Source organism: Marmota monax, unplaced genomic scaffold (genome assembly GCF_021218885.2).
Source record: "Marmota monax isolate L192 unplaced genomic scaffold, Marmota_monax_Labrador192_F-V1.1 WCK01_AAM20220418_F8-fsc00012, whole genome shotgun sequence".
NCBI lineage: Eukaryota > Metazoa > Chordata > Mammalia > Rodentia > Sciuridae > Marmota > Marmota monax.
In genome coordinates this window covers 10,276,519-10,292,212 of record NW_026695227.1, presented here as the reverse complement: position 1 = coordinate 10,292,212, position 15,694 = coordinate 10,276,519, and the positions used below count along the sequence as shown (strand labels likewise).

The 15,694-nt window shown below is 30.6% G+C and overlaps 1 protein-coding gene across 1 annotated transcript in view; it reads right to left on the bottom strand.

The window, feature by feature from the left end:
- Nucleotides 1-766: 766 nt before the first annotated feature.
- The window catches only part of Etnk1 (ethanolamine kinase 1), a 63,303-nt gene continuing 48,375 nt past the window's right edge, over nt 767-15,694 (bottom strand). Inside the window, exons 5-8 of the mRNA XM_046435721.2 lie at nt 13,364-13,447; nt 11,871-12,031; nt 7,316-7,389; nt 767-6,496 (exon numbers count right to left, since the gene is read on the bottom strand). Of these exons, the coding sequence (XP_046291677.1) occupies nt 6,424-6,496; nt 7,316-7,389; nt 11,871-12,031; nt 13,364-13,447 (392 nt within the window). The 3' untranslated portion in view covers nt 767-6,423. The remainder of the gene's footprint in view (nt 6,497-7,315; nt 7,390-11,870; nt 12,032-13,363; nt 13,448-15,694) is intronic.

Here is a 15,694-nt window from a genome sequence, read left to right as displayed (position 1 = left end):
CAATTCCTTAGAGTAAAATGCTGATAAACATGGAACACAATACAGAACTGAATTTTTTTTGCAATTATCATAATTAAGATTATTTTGAGATGTTTGATAAGGGGCAAAGTAACTACATAATCTGGAAGTACCTTCCCCAGAGATCGCCTATTAGTTGCAAGGAGGAAAACAGCTATACAGCAAAGACAGAACAACACTTTAACCAGGCAATCAAAATTAAGATAACAACCAGCTCCTCACCTCAGATGTGAAATCCTAACAACCCTACCTTCACTTCAGTAGTATGTTGGGGGGGACATTTATCCTCAAGCTTCATTGGAAAATACCAGATAAACCAAAATTAGAAAACATCCTATAGAAAATCTACATACACACTAATTATTAATTATTTTTGTTATAGAGAACTGATCCACCTGAAGGCAGAGAGCATATCTTACAAATCTTTCTCTCTACCACAATATCTGATTATTTTTAACAACTTAGTGAACACTGAAGACACAAAACATAATGAGATAATTAGAATAGCAAATTTTGAAACTAAGTGAATAGAATTTTTCTTAAGTAATATTTCACACTCTCATTCCAAATTCCCAAAAGTAAACCTTTGCAAAACTTTTTAACAGTATTATTGTAAAATCAGAATATGTGAAATATAACCACTCCAAATATACATTTAAATAATGAGAAGTCTTATATATTCAGATACTCTACAAAAAGAAAAAAATCTCAAAAATGAGTTGAATTAAAAAAATTTAGAAAATACAACTGTAGTTAGAACCCAACTTTATTGTTACAACCAATTTTTATTTACAGAATATAAATCTCTTCAAAAAGATACATTCCTTCATTTAATCAATGGTAAAAAGCCTTATTAATTTGGAAATAAAGGCTAAACATCACTTATATTTAAACAGAAAAACAAACTGCTTCATGAAAAGTTCTTGAACATATAGCAAAAATGTATTTTTACTTAAGCAGTTACATGAATGAGGCGGTTTTAATTTTCTTCACTGGCAATGCCATTTTTTCCACAGAAGAATTTTACTTAAATTAACAGTAGTAAAAATGTAAAAATTAAATTTTAAACATGAATTATGCAACAAAAAAAAAACAGGAAGTATCTCCATTAGCAAACAGATTAACAAATTCTCAGACACTCAGATACTTTCTGAGGCATATCAAAACACCTACATCAAAAGTTGCATTCATTTGAGAGGTATCAATACATTTTCAGTGCTGAGACTATTTGTAGCACTTACAGTATATACAAAGCAGCATTATACTACTATAGTTCACATTTGATAAACACAAATTTAAGCTTTATGCCACAATTTCCCAATTCAACAAACAGCTAATGCAATGACAATTACTCATTCCATTTTTTTTTTTTTTCCTTGCACATGGGATAGCCACATCTTCTTCCTTAGAATAACAGTATGTTTTAAAATTCAAATACTTTCTATCATGGAAACTTGACCTAACTGTACAAAGGCTCCTAAACACAGTAGAGTCAAAAGTTTCTTCTTTGTAAATTCCATAAACTTATAGTTATTTCAGTACAGTTAAATACAGAAAACTACTTCAGATTATTGGACAATAAAACTCAGTATGTCACTACCTGTATTTAAGTAGGAGCATACCACAACTAAAACCATGGTAAGTAAACACTCTCATCTCCTCCACTGCTTTTTCAGGGGGCCTTTTCCAAGTCATAGGAGCTAGTTTACATGGATACCACTGGATTTCAATCTATCTCTGATAGTTTCTTATTAAGAGTTTTTAAACTTAACTTTCGAAAGCCTACCATTCCAATCACCTAGGGTTTTTTTTCCTTCTCTCTTCACTAACTAGATGAAATATAATATGTAATGCTTCCAAATTTTATAAACATCCTGTGTTTCATTAAAAGGATTAATGGTATCTAAAATACCATTAGTGGATAAGATATTAACCAAAAAAATGAGATTAAGAATATTTTAGAGAGCACTGTTTTCATAACTAGAAAAGTTATAGATTCATAATGAATACAGATATACTAATATCTTAACCCTGCTGATTTATAATATCAGTAGTACAGTAAGTGCATGCAGGAAAGAAAAAGAAAATTTCAGGAGAGAAGTCTACTAAAAAAAGTTTTGGATGATGCCTGAAACACAAAAGAATTTTATAGTGCTTATAAGCACCATCATTTTTTTTTCCCCATCCAAATAGTTCAGATTTTCTTCCCATATCAAATTTTGTTCTGGAAATAAAAAATTTTCAGTCTAAAAACTGTTAAAAAAAATTCATTAGATAATACATCTTATTAAATTTCAGATTTCAGGTATCAAAGCAATGTGAACCAAGTGTTTTCTTTTACAGCAACACTTTTTTATAGACTGGTACAAAATTGGGGAAATATTCATTTAAAATAATTGATACACTTTTCTGTTTAAGACATCAAACCCAAAAATTAACACTGTAATCACACATGTGATATGTAATAGAAAAAAAAAGGTAGTTGAATATAACATTTAGCTAGTTTTATTTTTAAGAAATGAAAATAAAACAGAGTACCTTAATATGTAACTAAATTTCCCAGTAAACGGACATTCTGAAATCTAATGGACCAAAGAAAAAGCAAAGCTACTTTACCACATACTTTAATTCTTTTTCCTCTGTGCATAATAATTACTAGCATTTGCCTTCTGTGTACAGTACAAGTTGATGCCAATAACAAAACTCTCCTAGCATAAAGCACTTTTTACTTTGTCTATCAACTGAATAACTGATTAATATTAAATGTTGAAGTCTTTACTACTTTGGAATGCAGTATAAAATGCTTCAAAATAATTTAAAGCAAAAAAACAAATTGATAGTATTTTTATTTATATTATGAAGTAATGAACTAAAAAATGGTACTGAAGTCTTCTGTATAATGTAAAAAAGAAATATCTGAATAATTTTAAAAGTGGAGGTTTTTAACTTTTAATTGAGAGTGTTTGGGGGGACTTTTTTTAAAGTCTGGAAGTTTTAGTTAAAATACTTATGAAGTTAAAGTAAATATTTTTAGTAAAAAAATGGATATACTTGTCATTAAAAGATCACCTATGTCTTTTCTGTCTTTTACAATCCTACAATGAACAACTTTAGAGAAGTCACCTGAGAAATTTTTAAGTTGAACTAAGAGCAGTTATTTGCCATCTCTTTATGGGATTAAGATTCACACTAAACTTCAAAGGATTTTTTTTGTAGAAAATATTAACAAAAATATTTCCACAAACAGGAAAAGGTAATACATCAGTATATAAGCATTAAACTATATTTTCAGTTTCCTTTAGTTTAGAATTGTGACTCAAAGAATGAAACTCTAATACTATAACAGTACATAAATTCACTGCTTCCAGGAAGCTAACCTTACAAAAATTGATGGCGAACTGAAAAATGAGAAAAGTCTTATTAGGCACTGAGAGGCTAAATAAATAATTACTGACATTAACCAAAGCTGATAAAACCCTATTTCCAGTTCCTGTCACCTCACTGTGCAGCCATAACTGTTGGCTATTTTCAGTCTAAAAGCAATGAACTAGATTCATTTCCTGACAGAAAAAAAAAAAATACAAAAGGGAAGAGAATGCAAAACAATACACAATCTCATATGCAAGATACAATTCACACTTATTTACAAATTTTTATTTACACTGCTTTATACACATTCCAGGCAGACCTAGTTGATGAGTTTTGTGCTCATATTGATCTCATATGATCATGTCAACAGTATGATTTGCTACCACATCTCTTTGATTTCCAGAAAATGTTGGTAGCAAGGGGTCAGGAGAGGAAAAAAAAAATCAAATATCATTGGTTAGGTAAGATCATACAAGAATATAAGGGGGGGATAAAAGAAGGGGGTGGAATTTTGCTTGTTAAAAGCATTGAGGCCACTATGGTCTATTGACTAACATTGAACATATATGAAAGCCACTTCTAACAACCATTTTCATATATACAAAATGAGCTTACTACCAATTGAGTGATTAGGTAAGGCATTCAAATTCCTTAGCTTAACATAAAAAGGCAACTGATATCTCAGCAAGCCACAAGACAAATTTTAAGAGGGATGATTTTAGAGTGCTGTTGAGATTTACTCTGCTTTAGAATCCCTTCAATGGCCAATATAAAGAGAAGCTATTTTGAACCCTATTGTTAATCTGCACCATGATCCGCAAAACCTGTACAGGAAGCAGGAGCATCACAATACCCTCAATCTAGCCAAAATGAGGGCAACAGTTTAAAGTATCTTAACTTGTTCCCAAGATCCACTGAATACTTCTTCCAGGACTAAAGCAACAGCCTTTATTCCTGGCTACATTCAATTCTATATGAATCTCTCTGAATCACTTAGTATCACAGCTAGCAGCTATTCGCAGACTAACAACAAAGGCTCAGTGAATCTCTATTCAAAATAGTCTGAAGTAAGATTATGAAGTAAGGTAGAAAAATGATCTTCTTTCCTCCCATAGTACTATAAGATATATACTCTTGGACTTTAAAAGTCAGAGAGCAAAAAATCAAGAGTAACATTACATATTCTTCATCATTCTATGCTAATGTTCAAACCACAGATGAAAATTCCACCAAAAACAACTTTTTTTGAATTTACTTTAACAATATAAAAAGCTACTCATTATTTAATTGGTTCCATTCATTTAATCAACTAGGCAAAATTTTATTGATCTTACAGTAATATGGTTTTTATAAAAACAAAAGTGAACATTTATAACATTGGGGAGGTAGAAACCAAATTTTGGTCTAACACTGTTACAGATACAAACATTTTAAGAGTCTATTTATGTAACTAGAATGTACCATTTTAAATGGCCTGTAAGTGTTTCTACTTACTTTATTATCTTGAGATAATCCAAGTAATTTTAAAGCACTTGTCTGAGAATATAAGTCATTTGGAATAATACATCAGACTCCCCCAGAAGATTTCTCAGAGGATAAATTTGTAGTTGCATATCTTACAAATCTTTGAATATGCAGATCCAGTAAGCCAACTTTGTACATGAGCACTTACGTGACGAAAGTGCAAAGCCTGTCAGACTAATTTTCTAAGTAAAGTTAACCATGACTGCTCAACTCCACAGAGCAGTCTTTAAAACTTGAAGCCTTCCTATCTATCCCAAAGATCTAACTTTCTTCCATAATATAACTGCCTCTCTCACCCCTAAACAAAATATATACTTAAACAAAAACAAGATACATAAAAACAACAGAAGCCCTCCTACCATAAGTATTTCTGCTAAATTCACATTTTGTTGCTTGTCAGATTTTAAGTATACAAGATCAATGTCCTCAATGTTCCTTATTTAACTCATTCACTGCCTCAACATATTACTCTGAAATTAAATGTATCAAGTAATTATTTGCTATCATTCTAAAGACAGAACCAAAGTAAAACATGAAACCAAAAAAGGAATGAATCTGAATAGATTTTTTTTAAAAAAGAATCAATCTAAATGATATTTTCTTCTTTATAAGAATGACAATTTTGTGTGTCTGTTTGAAAATTAACAATACAAGCTATTATGTAATAAACTAAAACATATAGTATCTCAATTAAGTAAAACAAAATTTGGGATTAGAAACAATTTGATACCATGAAATTTTAAAAACTGAACTAGTAACTTCAATGTCCACATTTAGCACTTGAAAACATTACTAACTACAGATTTTGGTAACATTAAATCATTATTCTTATTCTAGGGTTATGTGGCAAATATAAAGAGACAAGAATTTAGTTCTAAGTTGTAGTTCCCCAAAAGGAAATGTTTTCCAATATTTAATTCAAAAAGATGTACCACCAACAGAGACAAAAGTGTATTTTTCCCTTCTAAGCAGATATTTTTATATGAATACCCTAAATTATCTATACCAATCAGTGACTGGTATTTCAAGGGTAAATAATTCATTTTACTTAGAATCAAGATAAAAAAAAGTTACAATGAACAACCAGAAAATTTTTGTAAAATTAATCTTACTAAGATAAAACTTAGTAAGATTAAAATTTCTCTGGAACATTTTCATTGCATACACTCAACAAATGAATCAGATGAAAGAAGTCACAGATCATGTTAAATTCATAATAAATAATTCACATGTAACAGAGTAAATTATCACAGAAAGGCTTAAACTGACATCTTTATACCTTTTGCAGATTTAACAAATATCTAATCCACCACATACTGACAGCAGTAGGTATACATTGTGACATCACTCAAGTCTATTTAAAAAATAGATTGGTTGTTTTGAGGCATAATTTGTAAAGCAAAATAACCAAATTAAGTAACAGAATTTTAACAAATATTGGCTTTTTGGAATTTCTTAAGAAAACAATTCACAAGCATTGCTCAGCTACTTGAAAATAATTAAATCTCTTCTTTACTCAGGCACTTTCAATGCAGTAACCTCAGGCTTCATTTTAAAGTACTGGTTAAAACGAACAATTGCATACCTAATGAGAAAAGAGAATAAATGACAAAATTAGTCAAAGTTAAAAAACTTAACCCTCACCTCCCGTCTTAATTTCCACTCTTCTAAGCTGGATATTTGTAAGTTTTAAGAGTTTCAAAGGACATATTTTTAGTTTACTACACCACCTACTGGACACTTCTAATACTGAGAGCACTTAACAGCTTCTACCAGGTTTCTTTTTTTTTTTCTCTTATTCTTTTTTTTTTTTATTGGTTGTTCAAAACATTACAAAGCTCTTGACATATCATATTTCACACATTAGATTCAAATGGGTTATGAACTCCCATTTTTACCCCAAATACAGATTGCAGAATCACATCGGTTACACATCCACATTTTTACATAATGCCATATTAGTAACTGTTGTATTCTGCTACCTTTCCTATCCTCTACTATCCCCCCTCCCCTCCCCTCCCATCTTCTCTCTCTACCCCATCTACTGTAATTCATTTCTCTCCTTGTTTTTTTTTTCCCATTCCCCTCACAACCTCTTATATGTCATTTTGTATAACAATGAGGGTCTCCTTCCATTTCCATGCAATTTCCCTTTTCTCTCCCTTTCCCTCCCACCTCATGTCTCTATTTAATGTTAATCTTTTCCTCCTGCTCTTCCTCCCTGCTCTGTTCTTAGTTGCTCTCATTATATCAAAGAAGACTTCTTTACAGACCAAATCATTAAATTCATGCAGCCTTTGTAATGACTGAAAATAATAACATGATAATGTTCCCTATGAGTTCTAAATATTAATTCAAACAAAAGTAGAGACAAATGCAATACATTTAATAAAACTGAACTTACCCAAGAAAATCAAACTCAATAGTAGAATATTTGGCTTGAATCAGAGCCCACAAACCCCAAAAGAAATGAGAAGCCTTAAAAGGGGAAAAGAAAAATCAAGAATTACATTAATGTGTTTCTTTCTAAAACTAATATAAAAATGTTAACTCCATTCTCTTCATCAATTACATGCATGGTTCTTTCCCCTTGCTTCCTTCCTCTCCCTCTTTCCCTCTCTCTTGCTGGGATTTAATCTAGAGTCTCCCGGAAACTATACCCTCCTCTGGCTCCAATTCTTACCTTCTTTTTATATTATTTAAAAAACAGAAAATACTGAACAGTACAGTTACTGGATAGATGCAGATCACTTACTTGTCTATAATAGAAGAGGTTACAATAAATTATAATCACATAAAAAATAAAGCCCAATTCCTATAACTTGCTTTGTATCAGCACTATCAGATGTTGTCTAAATGTTTTTAATGGCTATTAACTCCTAACAGGCTTTATTATAACACACGTTAAGAATCTTTCCTTCTTGACATAAAAACACAAACAAAAATGAAAATGCAAATCTCAGAAATAACAAATATATTTAAAATGTGAGACTGTTCTAGGAGCAACAAACATCTGAAAATAACTTTATTGGCTCAAATCTGCACAACCAACATAACAAAAAGTAACAAACTTCATGGCAGCAAAAAATTATGTTCAGACTTAAAGAGAAATTACAGTGTAAATAGTAACTATATTTGAAATCCATCTTCAGTTAGACCTAATGGTACTTTAAAATTCTGGTAAGATTTTACTTCCTCAGACATAATAATTTATTGTAACTAGAAATACTCTAACAAAAACTCTTAAAGATAAGGTTTTTATTTCAGTTAAATTCACTATAGCAAAAGCAACAAAAGGCCTCTAAGAAAATATGACTTAATAGCTGTGAATTTTGTTATTTAAAAAAAATCTGATTTGGTATGTGAAGCAACACAGTGTACCAGAAAGAATTATTTAATTTATAAGGTGCACAGGTACAAGTCCTAGTTCTATTACTAATTCCCTTGGTAACCTTTAAGAAGTCACAAATTTTTAACGTCAGAACTATCATTTATAACATGTGCATAATACCAGCCATTCAGTATTCCATACAGAATTATTTTAAAGATAAATGGAAAGAGTATTTGTTTAAGTTTTCAAGCTAAAGTCCTCTATTTACTCTTGCCTTCCTCAAAAAATATCATTAACAGGATAACTTCCTACCACAAATACAAGTAGAAAAAGAATAAACAATGTAACAACTCCAAGTAGCTAAAGTCACACAAACATGAAACATAAAATTTTTTGAAAAGCTATGCTTTGAAGTGTGGCTTTGAGCAACCTAATTAACCATTCTTTGCCTTTGTATCCTCACCTGTAAAACACAGGTATAATAGTGTCTCTACCTAGCATGTAACAAACATTCAAGAGAATTTCAGCTACTGTTATTACACAAAATTAGAATGATAAAAATGATGAAGATTTTCAAAAATAAACTTCCAGTTTCTACCTAAGGAAGTATCTCAGATACTGAGAATTAAATAATTAGATGATATTCTTTTAAATATCTCAATCAGTGATTCTCAAACCCAGAGTCCCATAGGGATTGACACAAATGAAATATATAAAGAAAATGAACAACAAATGACACATATAAAATATAAATTGAGCAACTAGTGCATGAACCCATAGAGGGCTTCTGAAGACCAAAACTAATTCCTTAATAATAATATGTTACTTACCTTTTTCACTACCTTAACATTTGCACTTAATATTCAAAAGTAACAGTGGGGGTAAACAAGGAAAATAGATGATGGGTAAATTTGCTGGTATCATAATATAAGTGAAGACAATAGCAGCAAATAGTACTATTACAGGTCTCACTCATTATCACCACACACAATAAAAATCTAATCTCACTCTTTAGTATATCCAATATGATATCCAATATGAAGCCACTGAAACCAGTAATTTCATCAAATCTCTACCTCAGAGTGTATGTTCTATTATTTTGTGGGGTGAAATAAGAAATATACAAGCATAGGCACTATATACCACAGTAAAATGATTGTTTCAGGAAAAGTACTTATGTATCTAAGCTAGGAGTTGAATTTGCACCTTTTTACCAGAACACTATTTTTACTTGGGGGGGAGGAATGACTGACATTGTTTGTGTGTGTGTGTGTGTGTTTTGCTAGGGTTTGCATGCAAGGTAAGCACTCTACCAACTGAGCTACATTCCCAGCCCCATTTTCTTACGTACAAAAAAAGAACTTGTCATTAGAAAGAAAACAAATGATAGTATTTGTTGCTAATGGAAAAACTTCAGCTTTCACCTTGAAATTAGAACTTGAGAAAAAACACATTTGATTCTGAAAACAGCTTCAAAACAGTACTATCAATTTTCCTGATAAGTTATTTTTATCAATGTATGATGTTTTTGATATCATGAGATTCACCAATAGTTGGTAGTCCACATAATTCAATGAATCCATATTTTCTAAGTAACTAATGATGTTAAAATTACAAAATCACATACTGGCAAAAGACTGTACAAATAAACCAATGAATTTTAAGGTCACATTTAAAAAAAAAAAGTAAATTGATATGCACATAGTTTACAAGTTGCTATTAATCTTAAAAGAAACTGTTGAGTCTTTATATAATATCAATAAAGAACACATACAATTATCTGAAAAGGTAAAACACTCCTGTTTTTCCATTTTACATAACGTGTGTAAAACTATTTTCTTCATGTACTTCAACTGCAATAATATATCACAACACAGAATGCAGAAATGTGAGAATCTAGCTGTCTTCTATCAATTGAGAAAAGAAATTTACAAAAATGTAAAATAATGCTAACTCTTCTAACTAAAAACTTTGTTTTTGCTTTGGAAAAGTTACTTTTTATAAATGGTATTTATTTTAGTGAGTTTTTACCTTTAACTTTCAATAAACACTTTGAATTTTGTTTTGAATTCTAATATGATAAATATGATAATTAGCTTACATAAAGAAAAGTTCATAGGGGTGTTCAAAATTTCTTTAAAGAGTAAAAAGGTTCTAAGACCAAAAAACTTGAGAACTACTAGTCTAAATCTCATTGGGGTATTTTTAAGTCATACCAAATTATATGCAGATAGTATCTAATCTCTTCTAAGTTTGTTCTGTAGTGGAAAAGACTGAGAAATTAAGAGGTCATTCTAAGCCTAAAAATAACATCAACCTAGCAGGTAACTGTATTTCTCAAACACTTTTTATTTTTTATTCATATAGTGAGATATATCAATGATTCTACACTAAAGAAGCACTAAACATAAAACCTCAAAAAATCTAATGTTGATAGGCAGCATTTTTTATAGAGTGAAAATGCAAAATTTATATGTAAGATTAGACTCTAAATGGATAAAAGGAGAGGCAGAAAACAGCACACATTAATGTTTATTCGAGCTCAATTCACAACAGCCAAACAATGGAACTAACGAAGGTGCCCTCTAACAGATGAATGGATAAAGAAAATATACACAATAGAATATTAGTCAACCATAAAGAAGAATGACTTTATGACATTTGCCAGAACAATCATGCTAAGTGAAATAAGCTAATCCCACGAAAACAAAGGTCCAATGTTCTGAACTCTGGTATGTGGATGCTAACACACAACAAGGGGTTGTTCAGTGGATTAGAAAAAGAGAAGGGAGGGTGCCACTGGGAGAGAGGATAGAAATAGGAAAAGATAGTAGAATGAATCAGATATAACTTTCCTATGTACATATATAAATAATACACCAGAGTGAATCTCCACATCTGAACAGCTACAGGATGGGATCCTAATTAGAACAGATACACTCTGGGTTGTATAAATATGTCAAAATTGACTACTGTCATATATAACTAAAAAGAATTAAGTAAAAAGAAATAACTGCCTATGAATAAAAGGTCAAGAAGATAATATACTGGATTAAATCACAAAAACAACTGGTTCTTCCAATTTACTTTTATTGTGATAAGATTGAGATGTGAGGATTAAATATATTGTAGAAAACCTCATCTCCCATAAATCTTCCTTCGATTAAAAGCTTTTTTATAACAAAGAAAAAGAATCCATTCCCTGAGCAAATAATTGCTGAGCACTTGTTATATTTCCAAGCACTGATCTATGGGCTGTAGATACAGCAGTGAAGGAAATGAAAAGTTTGTCCTCAAAAGAAGGCAATTTGGGCTGGGGATGTGGCTCAAGCGGTAGCGCGCTCGCCTGGCATGCGTGCAGCCCGGGTTCGATCCTCAGCACCACATACAAAGATGTTGTGTCAGCCGATAACTAAAAAAATAAATATTAAAAATTCTCTCTCTCTCTCTCTCCCTCTCTCTCTTTAAAAAAAAAAAAAAAAAAAAAGGCAATTTGTGTAATGTAAACTGTAAACAGTCAAGTCTTTTCATTATGTTGAACAAAAATTCACAACACTGAAAATAAATTGTTTTATAAGATGATTATATTAAGAATCTTTCATTTATTGTTTATATTTAATAAACTTACCAATGCAAACTGATTGACTTGAATGAAGAGTATTTCTACCTCCTTTTCAGTAACTTCAGTCCCAAACCCTTTATATTCCTTGTAGGCTTCAAGGTAAGAACGCAGCCACTGGTCCTGTAGTTCTCTATCTGGATAGAGACTATAGTCTACGTCACTTACACCTTTAGGGGAAAAAAATACACTGAAGTTATTTTAAAAACAGACACTTTCCCACATACCTTAATAATCATTACAATCAACATTTTTTTCATAAAATGTTTTCATTTCTGTTTATAACACTAGACATTAAATAAATACTTATTAAAATAATAAACACTTTCCTGAAATGCCTTCCCTTATCTTCAATTTGTATATCCAACTTCTACTTAACTTTCAAGTTTAACTCAATTATATTTTCCACAAAATTGTTCTAAGATCACTGTAATTTTCTTTCATATCCACAGCATGACTATATGTGTTACTAACAGGGTGATATCTCATTGTATGCAGTTGATTTCCCCTCCTATAGGTACATATGAAAATATGTGTATATAGGTGAGGCTCTAGCATGTATACGATAAGCCTGGTGGAGAAAAATAACTGAAAATGTGTAAAAGAACTTTTTCACAACTTATTTCCCAGTCTGGAAACCAACAGTATATAAAAACACATGGATACACTAAAGTACACAAATACAATTCAATAATGAAATATTTCTACTACATGTAAACCATCTAAGGAAATTTCCTAATTCTTTACTTTCAGGTCATTTCATATTTCTAAATACAGTCATGAAATGAATTTTAAATTAAATCCATTACATTGAAAAAAAAAGTAAGCTTTTATATTTGATTACAGATTGTTCAGGAATACAAATGAACAATTCTTCAAACAGCCGTAACCAAGTTAAGAAAAGAAAATTCTTGAGCTTTTTAATTAAAAACATTTCAAAAGCCCAAGTTTACAATGGGTGTGGGTGTGTGTTTTGCTGCTAGGGATCAAAACCCAAGCCTCCCACATACTAGGCTAGCCTCCCACATACTCCCATATAGCTCAACCACTGAGCTATACTCTCAACCCCAGTAAGTCTTTTAAATGATAAACAATACTAAATTCAAATCTCAGTTCTCAATATTCTACCACGACCTTGATGAATTATATATCCTAAATGTAAACAGGGAATACTACCTTACAGGAGGAATATTGGGGAGGAAAAAAAAATGAAATGAGATTTATGAAGCATCTTGTACCTTATAATATCACAACAGATACCACAATTATTATTTTCCTCCTGTACATTATTTTCTGATGGCAATTAAGGAAGAAAATCTGATAATCTCTTTCCTCCAATAACCAAGAAAAACAAAGAAAAGGGGTCAGCAAGAGGAAGAAAAACAGTGCTCCTATTCCCAGCTGATCCACATTTTAAAAAGCAAAAGAAAATTGTGAAACTACCATTTTAGAGGTAAACATGTTACTTCTTGGTTTTAAATTAGTTAAACCTTGGTTTTTACCTGCGAATTCATTGAAATGATTTCCAATATCATATGCCAGGTAGTTGTATCCAGAATATTCATAATCAATGAACTGTACATCACCTATGAGACACAAAAACGAAGACATTAAGAAATCACATACAAGATCAGAAAATCCCTATGCTATTTGTAATTAAATAGCTTCCAATATTTTGTCTCATTGTATGTGCTTGGTTACTTGCACTTCTGAGACAATACAGGGTAAGGCTGTGAATTTTATGGCAATGAGCTTTACAAAATTCAAATTATCTCTCTTAATCAACAGCTTCTTGTGAACACAAATGTCCACTCTATTAAAGAAAAATGAAAATACATTCTCTAAATTCTAACAAAAACGATATATTTTTCACCACATGGGGGCATCAGTAACTAAACATTCAAGTTTAATCAGAAATAACTTAATAACCAATGCCATTTTAACAAAAACTTAATCTATATTTCAACAGTAAACTGGCAAGCTTATCTCCATATGAAAATCAAATACAAACTTTAAAAAGACCTGAATTCTATTAACTTTTACATTCGTTTTATAATATATAACACTTGATAAACTAATTTAACATCACTGATTTAATGAAGTTGACTGCTATCATACTCTCACATTTACCTAGAATTGCTATATGACTAAAGTTTTCATAACTGAGTAGCATTAAAGAGCAGCACTGCTCTTTTAAAAAGAGCAAAGAAATAGTTTCTTTTAGACCCTTATAAATTTTAAGAAATCTGTAAGCTAAATTAAGATTCCTATTCTAAATTATCTTACATCTATAAGTTATAGTTTTTCATTATAATACTCCAAAGATAATCCTGTTCTTCCTGTACAAGTGAAATACTCCTACTTAGGAGCTTTTAAATTTTGAATACTTATTATGGAGGGTTTGGATCAATAAGATACAGTTTCTGTACAGATAAAAGGGGGAAAAAAAGAAAAAGGTTTTAAAAAAAAAATTAATGTGAGTCACTGTCCACACCAGAGAGAGGTTTTTAAAAAAAATAATATAAGTCACTATCTACGCCAGGGATCACAAACTTGAAAGCTTAGAGGAGCTTGGAGTTAAAATGGACACATGAACAGAGATGGCTGTAAGAACAATTTCTAAGCTGCTTATATTGAGAAAATGTATAACAATTGCATAGTTATCCTCTCTTTTAAACTTTGAGAAGGTATAAAACAGATTCCTGAATTATAAGCACTGATATTTCCCAAATAAAAGTGTTTTTGAACTGTGCTGATATACTAACTTTATAAAGAAGTATGTTGATCATATTCAAACAGAAAAATAGAATTATATGACAAAAAAAGAAAAAAGGCCAGAGCAAATGTAAGATTTCACATAAAAACAAATGCCTTTTGTAAATATAACTGTATTTAACATAATTTTAAATTTGTATAAATAATGGGTCTGGCGAATGTCACTCAGTAATAGAGTGCTTGCCTAACATGTATAAGGCCTTGGGTTCAATTCCCAGCATAACCAAAACAAAAAGCCAATTCTAGAATAATAAGGGAGAATGATCAAAGTATCTTCCAGTTATCAAAACTGAATATATACTGTTATAATAAACATAAGATTATAAAATGTTGGTGAGAATCATCACTGCAATTTAACTGCAAATATTATATTCTTGAATTCTCCAAATATTCCACAAAAGGTTTTAGTGTTAACTAAATCACTTCACTAAACTTCAGAAGGGGAAATCAAAACTTGTTTTAAAATTTCTTTTCTAGGAATCATGAATAAGAAGGTGAAAACCACCACCATGATAAAAATAATTGCAGCAATGTAAATAAATAAATAGAGCCATGAAAAATTCTCATTTCTAAAAATAACACAGGAAAAAAAGATGAATAGAAATAAGCCAAAACAAAATGTTTTAGCTGCTTTTATTATGGGTGATAGACAAGTGACTTTTTTCCTTTTATTTTTAAATTCTTTATAATAAACTTTACTTTTTAAAGGGAAGTGTTATTTTTAAAAATAGTAAGATGAATTTTCTAAACAAAAGTATAAATAAATAAGAGCCTAAATACAATGATTCAAGAGATAACCAACCATAATCCTTCAAAGAAAGTCAGGATACAAGATTTACCAAGTTGCGCAACTGAGCCAACAGTTTTCGTATGTAATTTTTTAAACTGCAGCTGTTGATTGCTTTAGCTCTTTAAACACTAATTCTTGTAGAGCTCATATCAACTGTTACATGCCAATAAAAATACACAGCCCAGTCCTGCCACTTACTTTTGCCACATAAATAAAAGCTTCAATTTCAATTTTCAAAATTATATTTAGAATTTGGCGAATATAATTA